Source organism: Poecilia latipinna, unplaced genomic scaffold, assembly GCF_001443285.1.
Source record: "Poecilia latipinna isolate Pla-1442-1.1 unplaced genomic scaffold, P_latipinna-1.0 Scaffold174, whole genome shotgun sequence".
Classification (NCBI taxonomy): domain Eukaryota; kingdom Metazoa; phylum Chordata; class Actinopteri; order Cyprinodontiformes; family Poeciliidae; genus Poecilia; species Poecilia latipinna.
This window is the reverse complement of record NW_015112790.1, coordinates 245892-260830: the sequence shown is the minus strand read 5'-3', so window position 1 is coordinate 260830 and position 14939 is coordinate 245892. Positions and strand designations below refer to the sequence as shown.

General features: G+C 35.9%; 2 protein-coding genes across 6 annotated transcripts in view; both read left to right on the top strand.

The window, feature by feature from the left end:
• Positions 1–4684, top strand: part of LOC106946064 (uncharacterized) — a 22424-nt gene extending 17740 nt beyond the window's left edge. For both annotated transcript variants that reach the window (XR_001424687.1, XR_001424686.1), the window contains 4 exons: positions 2002–2182; positions 2692–2782; positions 3611–3693; positions 4356–4684. The gene's annotated coding sequence lies outside the window, so the exon portion shown is untranslated. The remainder of the gene's footprint in view (positions 1–2001; positions 2183–2691; positions 2783–3610; positions 3694–4355) is intronic.
• A 972-nt stretch (positions 4685–5656) lies between these two features.
• cept1b (choline/ethanolamine phosphotransferase 1b) overlaps positions 5657–14939 on the top strand; it is a 14323-nt gene continuing 5040 nt past the window's right edge. For 2 of the 4 annotated variants that reach the window (XR_001424685.1, XM_015030158.1), the window contains exons 1-9: positions 5659–5875; positions 7258–7531; positions 8729–8903; positions 9391–9538; positions 9976–10117; positions 11557–11641; positions 11975–12106; positions 13403–13561; positions 14305–14430. Coding sequence is in view for 3 of the 4 variants with exons in the window: in XM_015030158.1 (XP_014885644.1) it covers positions 7344–7531; positions 8729–8903; positions 9391–9538; positions 9976–10117; positions 11557–11641; positions 11975–12106; positions 13403–13561; positions 14305–14430 (1155 nt within the window). In the remaining variant the exon portion in view is untranslated. Of the gene's footprint in view, positions 5876–7257; positions 7532–8728; positions 8904–9390; positions 9539–9975; positions 10118–11202; positions 11288–11556; positions 11642–11974; positions 12107–13402; positions 13562–14304; positions 14431–14939 lie in introns of all 4 variants that reach the window. The other 2 variants (XM_015030160.1, XM_015030159.1) reach the window with 2 other exon arrangements.

Genomic DNA, 14939 nt, shown 5'->3' with positions numbered 1-14939 from the left:
ATGGTATGGTATGGTATGGTACTTAAAAAAAACTATTTGGTTGTCTGCACTAGTAAAATACTGGCAATAGTTTTATTGCATTTCATTTTCACACAGTCATGTTTTGAGGTTGATGAACCCCTGGTAGAATCCTGGTGACAGAAAAGACACTGTTGAAGTGGAGTTTAATCAAGCAAAAAAACAAAAAACAAACAAAAAAAAAATAATAATTCCATATTTACAAATAAAACAGTTTAGAACATATGAGTCTAATTAAATGTGCTGCAGCTTTGTGGGGGGTCAACACTAGAGAAGCTGAAAAAATGATAGCCAAACAATACATAGTAAAAACAAATAAAACAATAAACATAAGCAAGAAGAAACAATAAACATAACCAAGAAGAACACAAAACTCAAAACCAGAATGACTAACTAAACTCAGTCCATAGCAGTTACGTCCGTTGGTCCAAGCAATATCAATATCAATACATAGTAACAGCTGTTTGGGTGCCAGCTTGTTTTCTTGGAAGCAAGAAAAAGTTAAGTTTTTTTCACAAATTTTATTAAATATTCATAAATAAACCAATGAACATTTGTGCAATAAAATCTAGCATTTTTGAAAAAAATATAGCTTTCTCAATTCTGCATCAAGGGAATGACATTGAAAGTCATGTTTTGACGTCATTTGAATTTGCCTTCAAGTCAGTGTGGTGCCACAAAGTCCATCAGATGAAATGTACTCTTCTGTGTAACCACAGGCCATGTCATGAACACAGCGCCAATGGTGTCAGTGGGAGTCAGAGGGATCTGCATGTTCTGAAACACTTAACTTTGCCAAATTGTGGTCATCTGGTGTTGTGGGAGTAGTTTATAGCTGCCAGGAATTTATTCATTATTTTAAATTCTAGTATTATCTTATTCATGATCACGAGAGACAAACAAACACACTCATTCCTATCTAAAATTGCCAATTAACCTACACTGCATGTTTTTGCAGGTAAGCTGAGGACACACAAAGATTATAACTATTTAAGTTTATATGAATGTTTCTTTTTTTCTCCATATCAATACATAGGAAATATCACAAGCAAAATATTGATATAATTCAGAAGAAAAAAATATCTGGCAGACCAGTTATCAATCTTCCTTCTTCCTTATTTATCTTTTCACTTTAAGAGCAGTCCTAGAGTCTCCTTCTGTCACAATAACACTGTATATGTTACTTCATTTCATTCATTAGCCTTCTCTATTTTCTTGTTGTTTTTTTTTCCTTTTTGGCAGCCCCATACTTTAAATCTTCTGTTCAAAACATAAAGCTATGAAAATATTCCCCACCTTACAGCTTTCTTATAGTTTTGCTTTTTGCCATAACTAAATGTTTCAGATATTCAAACTGATCTTGGTATCAGACAAATTTAACTCAGGTAAATGCAAGCAACCGATCCTCAAAATTCTAATTATTCTTATTAAGGAGAAAAAAAGCTATACTTTACATATTAAAAATCTGGATGATGCAGCAGGTCAATGCTTCAAAGCACTCGCACCTGAAAGGCTTACAAAAATCCACATGGAGGTTTAGGAGTAGCCTATTCAAAGTTTTGACACAAATCCAATACATATATTTGTGCTACTTTAAACATGCAATTTATTATCAAACGTAGCTTTCATTTAAACAATAATGTACAGAAAGGATTAAAAAATATATGTAAAAGACTTCTTGCAGGGTTGCGGGGGGCTGGCATCCATCCCTAGCAAACGCCGAGTGAAGGGCATGCTACACGCCGGACAGGATGACAGTGGCAAAGCAGAACTTATCTGTACGGAAGCAAATAACAGTGCTATGTTCATAGCATACAATGTCTCGACACAATACCTTAGCTTTTTTTTTTTTTTATGAAGCACACCTGTTTTATCACTTTATACTTTTTACTCTTCTATCCATGTTATTGATATATATTTTTTGGATTCATTCCCTAATAAACTGAATCATGCCATGCCTCCTTCATCTTTTCTGCCCACAAGCTTCTGATGGGAGCCAACATTCCTCACGGAGAAAGAAACTTCTCCTGGAAGATGTTGTCAGGACGACTGTATTTCTATTGGTGGCTGTGGAGGTACCATGGCAACCATGGTAGACCTCAGTCCTCCTAGGTTCATTAAGTGTTGGGGTCGGTGGTATCAAGTAGCTGGTGAAGAGCTCCAGGTAACAAACATTTTAACTACAAAGTGTTTGGAAAAGTTTAAACCTGAAGCGTCGCACACTTTTCTGAGGTTTAGCTCATCTGCACTGACTCATTCAGGGTCTCTTTGTCCAAGAAATCAATACAACCATTCAACCATTCTCTAAATTTGTCCTTTTACCTCAGGTGCCAGGGTCTCTTAAAAAAGGAATGTGGAGGATTAAACCACAAAATGGAGAAATCCTGATCCCTCAATTTAATTCGATCATTCTTTCTAAAGCACCTGATTGAATAAAGAACACATGCAAGCAAGCATTGAGGGACAGGGGTCTGTTTGGGATTACGTTAACACAAATAAGCCTAAAAGGCTTTGACGTTTTATCTCTCCGGACAAAAGTCACATGTTGGAGATGATGCTGCTGACGTTTTTTTTTTCTGTTCATTTCCAAATCAAGTGTCCTATTTTAAATTTGTGGCTTTTTATTATGTGGGTGGGCTAAACAAAATGTGTGTCTATGTATGTGTGTGTCAGGGGGATTTATAAAAGGTCTGAAGGGTCGAATCAGATCTCAGTTGGAGAGTTTTAGCATTAGAGGAGCTGTTTCCACTCAGAGAGAAGAAATGTAAGTACCTGCAATTACTGTTTGTCCAAGAGAATTTTGTTAATTATTCTCAAAGTTTATGCTGTGTATTTGTATTTTTTATGACAAAATGTATCATACTGAAAGTAATTCTGAAGTTGCAATAGTCAGTTACACCATGTAAAAGTAATAGCATAATAATAGAAATTTGGTGATTTCTTTTTCTTTTTTTTTTTAGCTTCGTTTTATTTTTCTCAAATCTGAAAACTGATATTGTACCAATGTTTTTTTTTCTACTGTTTTCACCTTTAACATGGTAGAAACCTACAATTAAGTCTCCAGAGAATTTAAATTTAAGCTGCAGGAGATTATTAGGAGTTCATTCTTTCCTCCTTTACAAAATCCCATCCATGGAAAGGTTTGTCATACAAGTTTCATTTCAGGTTTTATAACTCAAAATTAGAAAATAGATTTCTAAATCTAAAACTATTGATAATTGCAAACAGAAATTTTCCCTAATATCCAAGGTTGTGCAGAGATGTGAAATTAATAATTGCTATTGATTTATGCAAAATTCTGTGATTTATAGTTTCATAAATGACTTAGTTTCATAACTTCTGAAATTTGTTTTAGCAAAGAGTTCATTGTTTTGCTCATCTATGTTTTTTTAGAAAATGAAACAGTAAAAATTAAGGGCAAATAAATTTGACTTGTGACAATAAAAGTTTATAGGAGGAACCTGACTCTGGATTTTATTACCGCATAGTTATTCGCCAACTCTTCTCTGTTATTCCCAGTGGAAGAGTACAGCACTTCAGATACATTTTTCTCCATTTTCATGTTATATTTTGTGTATGTTTTCTGATTTAGAAGATGCAGATCTCGCCAGTGCAGTTGGTTGCTGTGATGGTTCTTGTCATCTTTACGACCGGCCATTGTCAACAGAATGACAAGTGAGACAAATATCTTTGATTTTCTGCTTTTGTGCAGATAGTTATTTTGTCTCGAGACAAGCTAAACATACATAAGTTATTTAAGATATTTATACTCATTTCATGAGTCCAAAATCTGTTCTTCAATTTATAGATAAGTGGTTGATTCATGTTCTGATCCATTAACATTTTTACAAGTACCAATGACAAAGTTCATACATAATTGGGTAAAAAGGTCCAATTTAACATCAAAGAACTAAGACTACAATTCTGAATTTTTATGGCATTAAGCCCTCAGATGTCAGCAGCATTTCTTGATTTGTTTTTCTTTTTCAGAATCAACAGTAAATTTTTGTTATGTCTTAAAATAATTTCCACCTATTCCAAAAGTGACATTTGATGCAGGTGGACATACTTCACTTGATTTTGCTTTTATGTAAACAATTAAAATAAACATGGATTTTTAATCCTAGTCTTTCAATTCATTTTTTTAGATTATACCTTGATATGTTTTTGCTTGGGTACCAACAGTTTTTATGTTAATGTAAAAATACGGTTTTGGCACTCACGTAACGTGAATGGGGAGTTTTTAGATTAAACCTGGTTTGGATGGAACTGTGTATTCCTCAAAGGTTTTCTGAGTTGTGAGGCAGTGCACTGACTTGTGTTTGGTCTCCCTGCAGTCGTCGAGCAGTGACTGAACACCAGCTAATGCACGATCGTGGTCGAAACATCCAGAGTCTGAAAAGGCTCATCTGGCTTTCCAGCGCTATGGAGGGTCTTCACACAGCACAGACCCGCTCAGCTGCTGCTGCTACTGCTTTCACCCCTTCAAAGCTCCTGAGTTCCCCTCTGAATCCAGTTCTGATCCCAGCTAGAGAGAACCCCCGGCCTGCTCAGGTCCAGAACATGCTGAGAGACTTCTTTTATCCCCATATGAATCATCTGTTGGTTGAAGAGCCCTAAGACCATGCAAACGCACATAAAAGATAAAATAAAATGTACAGAAAGATTGAGCGTGTCATTTTTTTTGTATAACAGAAAACCTGCAGCACACCAATAAAATCTTCTGTAAGGCGGCCAAGACTTGCATTCAGTCACAGAAATATATAACTGTATGAAATAGACACATTTAATGATTAACTAATTTTTGTGATGATTCATGTAGGTTTCATAAAAAGATGTTGCTTTTAATGAATTTTAATTTATTTTTGTTTGCATAGTAGTTGACAGGGGCTCTCAGCAAACGTTGGTATTTTCAGAGAGAACTGCAATGCACTTCAATCTAGACAAAATTTGAAGATTTGAGGGGTGTTTTGTGGGATATTTTCCAAATTAGATTGTGGAGCTAGTAATTTTAATAATGGGGATTTATTTTAAACCATGCCCCATACACCCTGACAACTGAAAATGATGTATTATCTACTCCCTCTATCATTTTCCATGTGATTGGTTTTTACATTGTTTCAGGACACTGCCTGAAAATGTTAAGTAAAAGAAAATAAATGCTGCTAGGCTGTTTTTTTGTCTGGTAAAATAGACACTAAAGTTTAATTTAATTGTGCATTTTTTTATTTTGTTCTGCTAATTTAAGCTAAATGCCTCAAGTACATAATATGTACCACAAGTGCCTATGGTTTTATGTGTCAAATGATTGAATAATAGGAGGAATAATTTAAAACTTACCTGAACAGCAGTGTCAGCACACATTTTAATAATTTCAACAGAGCCCTATTTTTGTGGCATTGTCTTGTAGATGTATAAGTCGTTTGATGGAAATAAGCTAGGGATGTGTTTGTACATTTTCAATTTAATTTACTATTCATTGTGCTTTTATACATATTGCACTAATATAATTTGAGTTTAAAATATCATTGTTATTATTATGATTAGTTGCAGTATGAATGTCTTATACATTTAAAAATGTATTATTATTAGTTGCCTGGGAGATCCAGTTCTGGATAAATTTCTTCCTGACTGAAGTAGATGTCGCGAGATTTCCGTGATGGCTAACGATAACTAGCTCACCGAGCCGACTAGGTGCTGGGACACCGGGTCGTGGACATTTCTCAACAGTTGCAGACGCTGCTCTGGATCATAAACAGTAAATCGGAGCGGACACTACAAGGACAAGCTGGCTGTTGGACTTAAGCTGCATAACTGACCCTTGGACAGTCCGTGGATCTCGTCCTTTAATCGCCAGGTCAGTTGGTGTTAGCATTCGTTAGCTGAATTTGTTTTAGCTTGTTAAGCTAGACAGGGCTGCACACCCATCAACACCACTTTCGTAAATAAAAAATGTGCTTACTACACATTTTTTGTTTAAATAAAAATTCAAATTCAAGAATAACTTAAATGGTGGTAGGGAGTATGAATTCGTTGGATTTGGTCTGTTTGAACCAAGCTAACATGCTACTCAAGAAAATGTTTGCTGTCGATGAAAAACTGTCAGCAGTTCGTATTTTGCCGAGAGCTGACAGTTAAATAAGTATATTCTTACTGCATTTAGACGTAAATAAATCGCCTTTGGTTTGTACGATGATAGCAAGCTTTCGGAGTTACTTTGGGTGGAACTCAAAGTGTAATAGTAGAGCAAGCGCAACATGACACGTTGTGTTTTGACTTGTCTGGATGTTCCATTCTGACTTGATTGATTATATCAGTGACGGAGACATGTGACAGTCGAGATTCACAAGGGTCGCTGTGTCCTCCCGTCTCTAAGGACGTTTATGTTTCATAGCAAAGTAGAGGTTGTTTTAATTTAAATAATGTTCCCTCCTCTATGTGCAACGCTGAAGATATTTAAATGAATGCTGGACCGAGGTACTTGAACTTTAGTTGTTTAATCTTTGGTTAGATTCTTAATATAAGAATGCAAGGATTGCTGTTTTAACAGAGTACTTGACATTTCTCTCAAACCATAAATAATAATAGTTGGTGAAACCGCTTGAGATACCCTGACTATTTCATAATTTGTTTCCCTAGTTCTTTAGACTTTCTGCATTTTTTTTTTACTATTTTAAAAACCACTTATAAATAACAGTGAATTGTTTAAAAGATTGTTTGAGCTACTTTAAGAACAGAAATGGCAGTTTTTTTTTTCTATAGTCACCTTTCTAGCAAACTAAGACTGAAGTATAGGCTTGGCATTTATTAACTAATTGTTAATTAGTTATAGATATATTAAGGTAACTTTGCCCTTCATTAACTGAACTGGTGAGGACATTTTTAGTTGCATGCTATGTTTTTTTGTTGTTTTCTTTTAAACTAAAGAAACTGAGCTCACGGTTTACTAGTCTCTTCCTGATCAGCAGGTCACATACTAATTGCTACGAGCATCAAAAGAAAGATAAGCGACATGCTTTTGGTATGTAAATGCATCAACCGACAGCACGTATTTTGATGCATTTTCTGAGTTGAGTAAAAATCCAAAAAAGATTAAAATAATCTTGCAGTTCCTTCATTTTCTGCAAACTCAATTTGAAGACCTGCAGTAGATTTATTTTATTTATGTTATAGTCCTTCTGGAAATATTATCATTTTTAGTAGATTTTTCACAGAAAACCGTTGGTTAATTCTCCCTAGAAATCATCCAGCCACATCGTGGATCTTTAGCCCTCCAGGCAGGACAGTGGCAGAGGCAGAGCCATCAGGGATCACATCAGGGCTCCATGAGCACCACGGGGCAGCAAGGGGGGGGGCTGCGTACTCGCCGAAGCCTTGCCCGTGACAAGGATCATCGGTCGGGCATGGGCATGGAAGCGGCCTGCTGGCTGTCTCCTGGAGTGCTGCGCAGGCTGATCGAGCTTCCTTCTCCCCCTCTATCCCGGCACCAGCTCAAGAGACTGGAGGAGCATAGGTAAAAACTCTGCATCCTGTCATTGAACAATAAATCTAATCTAATCTAACTCCAATAAGTGGCAGTATGTATTTTACAACTACATAAAATATTTACCAATCATGAAAAAGTGTTGTTTTAGAAATGTATTTAATTTCCCTTTGGTATCAATTAAGTATTTTTTTTTTTTTCATTTTAATAAATTATTTTATTAGGTTTGGTTTATTGTAAAAATATAATGTAATAAAAGATTAATTAAATAGATTATTGAATGTTTTACTATGAAACTTAAGAAATAAAATCTACCATAATTTCATACGTTTGCCTATCACGTCAACGTTTCAGTTTGTTTGTGTGTCATGTTTAATACACATTGCTCTGCTGAACAAATTGAACTGAATATTAATCTTGCAAAAGTGCCATTTTTGGTAAATGTTATGTTTATAATACTTGTAATCATTATTTCGCAATAATTAAGTTGCAAGTTTTCATGCAACAGCTCATCAAATGGAATGTATGTGCCAAGTACTTTATTATTGTTTCTCTTGTTTTTGCATGTTGCACTAAATTAAATGTTTTAGGGCACATAATGATGTTCAGGCTGTACTTAAAACATAATTATATAGAAAACGTTTGAGAGTAGTTCAACAATGAGACCTAAGACATTTCAGTACATGTGTATTGTTCTCAATTACTTTACCTGGTGTTTGCTTTTGTGCTGTAGTGTTTACTCATCCAGTGCGATAATGAGGAGTGATGAGTCTCTTTTGTGTAAAAGTTCTGCTTCTTTATACTTACTGTTTGTTTAAAGTAGAACAAGTATGTCAGGTCTGACGTCTGTTTTAAATGATTAATGCAAACCCTTTTCACGACTGTTCCTGCACACAAATTTATAGCTTACAAGATGAATTGGAGTTTTTATGAATTACAAAAAGTAAAAATAATATTTCCCTTAAACACTACAGTACAAAAAGATGATGCTGATAAATATGCATTATTGACTAAGTGTAAGGGGTGTAAACATTAATGTACGTAACTGCAGGATGAGTTATGTTTTGAGGAAAAAAATGGGCCCAATAATGACAAGAATCAACAATCTACAAATGTTAAAACCCAGCTTAGCCGTTGCTACGGTGATTTGATCCTTCTTTCAACTCCATCATTTTTGATTCTAGTTTTGGGAGAAATCTCCACCTGCTTTGTTTTCCGTCCCTGCAGGTACAGCAGTGCTGGACACTCGCTGCTGGAGCCTCTGATGCAGCGCTATTGGGAGTGGTTGGTTGGACAGGTCCCTTCCTGGATTGCCCCCAACCTCATCACCATCATCGGCCTGGCCACCAATGTCTTCACCACCCTTGTTCTTGTCTACTACTGCCCAACTGCCACTGAGCAGGTGGGACAGGACAAATACTTCTAGTCCTTGAACATATTCTTACTACCTAAATGATTCTGGACACTGCTAATAGGAAACTGTTGAAGAGGAAGAGATTAAAATAGTTTAAAATAAATTATTTAACGATATAATCAGCTTATTAAAGTGGTGAGAAAATGTGAATGTGGTTTGACGACGTTATCAATAACAAAGCTGAAAAGTTAATTCTTAATTTAATTAAACGTTTTTTTCTGCAAAGATTGCAGATAATATATTTTTAAGACTAAATGGGCCATCTTGACTGGAAGCAGTGTGTTGGTTTATATTATTTAATGGAGTCTACAGTGCCTTGTAGACTCCATTGGGAAAAATATTCTGTACTGATACGTTTGGTTATTCTAATAGCTTCTGTTTATTATCCTTGGAATAAAATATTCCTTGGGGGGGGGGCTTCCTGTAATACAACTCTTAATGATAACTACATTTTTCTGTGTTTGTGTTTCTGCAGGCTCCTCTCTGGGCATACCTAATGTGTGCAGTGGGTCTCTTTATCTACCAGTCATTGGACGCCATTGATGGGAAACAGGCCAGACGCACCAATAGCAGCTCTCCATTGGGCGAGTTGTTTGACCACGGCTGTGATTCCCTCTCTACAGGTGAGTTTTGTTGATGTCTGGCTCTCATCATGTGGAGTTTTGTTTTTGTACTTCTGTCAGCTAACACCTCGGTCTGATGTTGCTGCAGTTTTCTCTGTGGTCATTCATTTATAACACTCTACAATGTATTGGCGTGTGCTTGCAAACGCTCAAATCTCTGTCTTGATTAGAACAGCATGTCTCACAGTGCTGACCTCCCATTACACACACCTCTTTTTGTCTGTGTCACCACTTCTTCTGGAGCCCTGGAGCATAACAGCCTGACCCCCTGCCCCCCCATCTCTTTATTCTGCCTCTGTGCTGCAGAAATACAATAGCAAGGCACAGTTGGTTGTACCTAAAGAAAAGAAAAAAAAACCTCTGAATGAGCAGAGCCTTTGTCTTGGAAAACCTGTAACCATGTAAACAGTGTCTGTACCTGTGTTTCATCCTTGCAGTGTTTGTTGTACTGGGAACCAGTATAGCAGTGCAGCTGGGCACCAACCCAGACTGGATGTTCTTCTGCTGCTTCGCTGGGATGTTTATGTTCTACTGTGCCCACTGGCAAACATATGTGTCGGGAACGCTACGCTTTGGCATGTGAGTCAAGAAACAATGAACACAAATCTGTTTTGTCTCAGTCTGATTATTTGTCAGTACTGCTGATTTCAGACCAGCCTTTAGTGACGCACAAGCTTGTTTTTTTTTAGCTTTTAAAAAGTCTTGTATATTTCAAGTGCTTTAAAATTAACAAAACAGAACAAACAAATCCCCTTTATTCACACATTATTGTCAGAAATTATATTATTTAAAAATGGTTTCTTTTTGTCACAAATATAAAATTAAGTGCATTGTGCCTTTTTATGTTTTATAAAAGATGGTAATATATATATAGAGAGAGATTAGCTTGAGTAAGTATTATTGTAGACTGACTTTCTAGTTGGATGAAATAGTATGATGGGTCAGTCCTGAGTTGGTTGCCAAGGCAATGTAAGTTTTGCTGTCTATGGGAAATTTTAACATTACTCTATACAATTGGCTGAAGCTAAAGATGTGCTAAACTCAATGGAAAAAGTGCCACTTGTGCTTCTTCTAAAGGCTGAAGCTATAAATTAAATTTTTTCGTAAATGAAAATTGATTCCAAAATAAACAAACCCTTTTTTCTGGAACTTTATTTTGGGTTCTGCTCATTTATAGCTTTTCTTGAGAACGTAGAGGCTGATTATGTGATTGAAAATTTGCCAAAAGCTAATCCACATAATTTCACTGCAAGAACACAAAATCTTACCAAGTATTTTCGCTTTAGTTTGAGCTTAAAACAAGCTCCTATATCTTGATGTAAAATTACTTGTATGTTAGTTTTGTCTTATTAAAGGTGAAGATATTATACACTAGAAACTAGACCAAAATTACTTTTAGATTTTGTGTTTGTGTAGTGTTTAGTATGTCATACTTGGTCTTAAAAGACTATTACTAAAAAGAGACCTTTTGTTGAATAAAAACATGGTTGGAAGAACCCAGGAACAGGTTCTTTGCATTTGTAATCTTGGGCTTACTCCAAGGCTCTGAAGAAGTTATCTAAAAGTGGATCCAGCAGTAATGCTTTGATATTAGTCCTTTCATCAGCCTGTAGCAGTAATGTGTGCAGTCGAGGAGGAGTAAATGTAATGTGTCCTGTGTGTAGATTTGACATAACAGAGCTGCAGCTCTGTCTAGCAGGATTACAGATGTTCACAGCCACTGTTGGTCCCTCCCTGTGGAACGTGATGGTAAACTTCCTGGCTGCTGCCTGCATGGCTTACTGCTGCACTGCCTCCACAATGGCTGCTGTCCTGCATGGAGTCACATTGAGAACAATGATTCATAATCTGTTTCAATTATTTTCTACCTGTACAAAAACTTAAAGTTCAACATGTAGACCCAAACCACTGGCTCCATGTCTGGTAATGTCTTGTGGAAGAAGGCTGCAGGAATTTGATGTGCTGGTAGACTTTTACTAAACTTCACTGTAAATCCTCTGCTTTTTCCTCCCACTCAGCATTGATGTGACTGAGGTGCAAATCTTCATTATAATCATGTATTTGCTGGCCGCCGTGGGAGGATCTGCTTTTTGGCAGTCACTGGTAATTTTGAATGGTTCTAATTCCAATAAATTGACATATTGCATATGATTCTATAATTCTATTGTGGTAATTTTGATAATTTCATCAACATGTAATGCTGCTCTAACATTGTTGTGTTGACTGTTTTATACTAGTAAAAAAAAACAAAAAACAATTCTGATAGCGCTTTTATTATTCTCTAACATTACTCATGACGTCTTCAGTGTGGATGCTATTCTGAACGTGCTTATGACGTACAGAACAACTTTAAGAACCGGACCAGCGTATGTTTTATCTCTTTGTTTGACCAACTGTAAGTTTCTAAGTTTGCTGTGTGAATCTTTTGATTCCCAGATTCCCGTCCTAAATATCCAGATGAAAATGATTCCGGCCATATGCACTTTATTAGGAGCCATCTTCTCTTGCACAAATTACTTCAGAGTTATATTTACTGGAGGTGTTGGTAAAAATGGATCCACAATAGCTGTAAGTATCAAAACATTTTGGTTCAAAAGTGTCATTGATGTTGCTGTTTGTGGAGCTGGGGGATTAGTTAGTGAATTGTTATAAAGAGTTTACCTCATAAAGTTTTTTCCTGGGTGACTCTTTGTAATCAGATCTCACCTGCTCCCTATGCAAATGCATACAGTCCACATCTCTGTATCAGCTGTGCTGTAAGCCCCATGAACAGACCAATAGTCTGCTGACAGTATATCTCTGTAAAACCGCTGTTCATATTTTGTAATCTGAATGTTATGATTTATAATTGTTGGACTGCTTTCAGATAAATGACACTCACCAAAAAGGCTCCATAGTAAAGCCAAACTTAAGGAAAAAATAGAGCTGAATAAAAGCTACACAGATGGTACAAAGACTGAAGGGTAATTTTAAAATACCCTTGTGACTGGCAAAACAATAAAACAAAACTCCATTATCTCTTGACTCACTAATTTACTGAGCTGACATAGTAGGGCTGAATAATAAATCAGTACAAAATTGTATATCGCAATAGATACGTGATCAATAATTTCACTAAAATTCATCCATATCGTCCTGCCATATGACAGTGAAACGGCATATGTGGCTTAAACATACAAATTTTTAAATATATTTTGAAAGTAATTTGAAGCCAATAAATAGATGCTAGTATTCCCAAATGTCTTCTTTTCCCTTGTGCAGGCTAATCAAGAAGCAGCTTTTTCTATCGTGAGGAAGAAAATGTATGACTAATTCCAAAAAGAAACAAAGAGCAAGGAGCCAAGATTGTAAAAGAATGGATTACAGTTTCAAAGTGACTGCTTTATTTATGATAAATGACTCAACTGGAAAAGGAAGGATTTTACCAGTGTTTACTTAACTATCAATCATAAGGGAGTGTCAACTCTCACACCCAGATTTCTACTACTGGTTTTTTTGTTTTCCATCGGTGCCAGTTGGCCCAAACAGCAGGACTTTTATCTTGTTCTTATTAAAATTCAGAAGATTTAGTTCCACCCATCTCCTGACTTAAGCCAGGTACTTAAGAAGACAATGAGCAGAGCAGGGAGCAAAACAATTCACAGGGAAATAAACTTCGCAGTTGTCTGTATAAAAATGACAGGTGATGCTTTATTTCAGAAAATAATCTGTTTCTAGCTCTGTTCATTTGTGATTGAGTATTCAGGGCACATGCTGGCACCAGCTACATGTCCCTTGTAGCTGGTACCAACTACAGGGCCAATTTTTTATCTTTGTAAAATGAAAGACTATGCTGACACTGATTTTGTTGTCCTTTGTCCCCAGGGAACCAGCGTCCTCTCTCCTGTCCTACATATTGGTTCAGTTATAATTTTGGCGATGATGATATACAAAAAGTCTGCTGTCCAGCTCTTTGAGAAACATCCATGTCTTTATATCCTGGCATTTGGCTTCGTATCGGCCAAAATCACAAATAAATTAGTTGTAAGTCTTTTCTTCAGTAGAAATGGAAATCTATGTCACATTTGGCATTTTTGTATGCCATTAAACATCTGACATTTTTAGTACACCAGACATATTTATTCAAAGCAATAATTATAATTTTCAAGACTAAACGGGATAAATGCAGGAATCATAATTAATGCACCACTGTAGTCATATTGTGAATTGTTCAATCTGACCTTTATCTGAGTTTTTAACTTTTAAAACCTGTAGAGGAAGGCTCAACCAGCATACAAAAATCTCTTTTTTGATTTGATAAATGACATTTTGATTTAATCATGATCCTGGACTTCCACTTCATGGTGTTTAACTCATTTTTGTGACATATTAGACTCATGTAAAAGATGAAAAACTCTTTGAGTTTACACTTTTAAAAATAAAATTATCTAAGTTTGTAATTTCTATACACCAGAGTGGATTTTGGTCAAATGATCTGCCGATTAAACTTTGTTAGCAGCATAATCTTTGAGTATCATTTATTTGTACCTAAGCTCAAATTTTTAGTTGTTAGAAAGAAAATGTACAAAGTGCTAAATATAAATCATTAAGTCAAATTATTTACATTCAGTTATCATATCCAATGGGGATAAACAAAGCTGTTCTCACTCATGAGACTTCCTGTGGCCAGTGCTGATGTTCCTTCCTAAAAATTTTGTTGTGTTTTTAGAGATTGCACAATCTTCTATTTGATTTTTGATGTGATCTACATATTTGTCTCTTCACAGGTAGCACATATGACAAAAAGTGAGATGCATCTCCATGATTTAGCCTTCTTGGGGCCAGGATTACTGTTTCTCGATCAGTATTTCAATAGTTTTATTGATGAGTACCTGGTACTCTGGATTGCACTGGTAAGTACATGCTTGATGCTGACTGGTGTATTTCAACAAGTTAAAACAGTGGTTCCCAAAGTGTGGGGCGCGTCCCCTACTGGGGGTGCAGTGCCATTGCAGGGGGTGTACGATGAATGGGAAAAAAAAAAAAAAAAACTCAGTGAGCTGTTCATGTTTTAACCCCATTTTGTACAGAGGCTTTTTTTTTTAAATGTATTGATGATAGCAAAGTTGAATATTGTTACAAATAATAATAAAAAACCGAAATGTGTTTGAAATAACACTGACAGCAAAGAAAACTCTAAAACAGTATAGAACTACAAAAAGAAATAGTTGCACAAAAATGTTTCACTGTAAAGATGGTGTGTAGTTTGTTGCAACCTGAAGTGTGAAATAAACTTAAGTGGAATTTGAAAACAAAATATATGTATAGGTTATGTCTGGTTGAACGGTGTGTGTGCCCAGTTGATTTTTTTTTTTTTTTTTTTTGGGGGGGGGGCTTTTTATGAAATTCAAGAGCGGGGGGG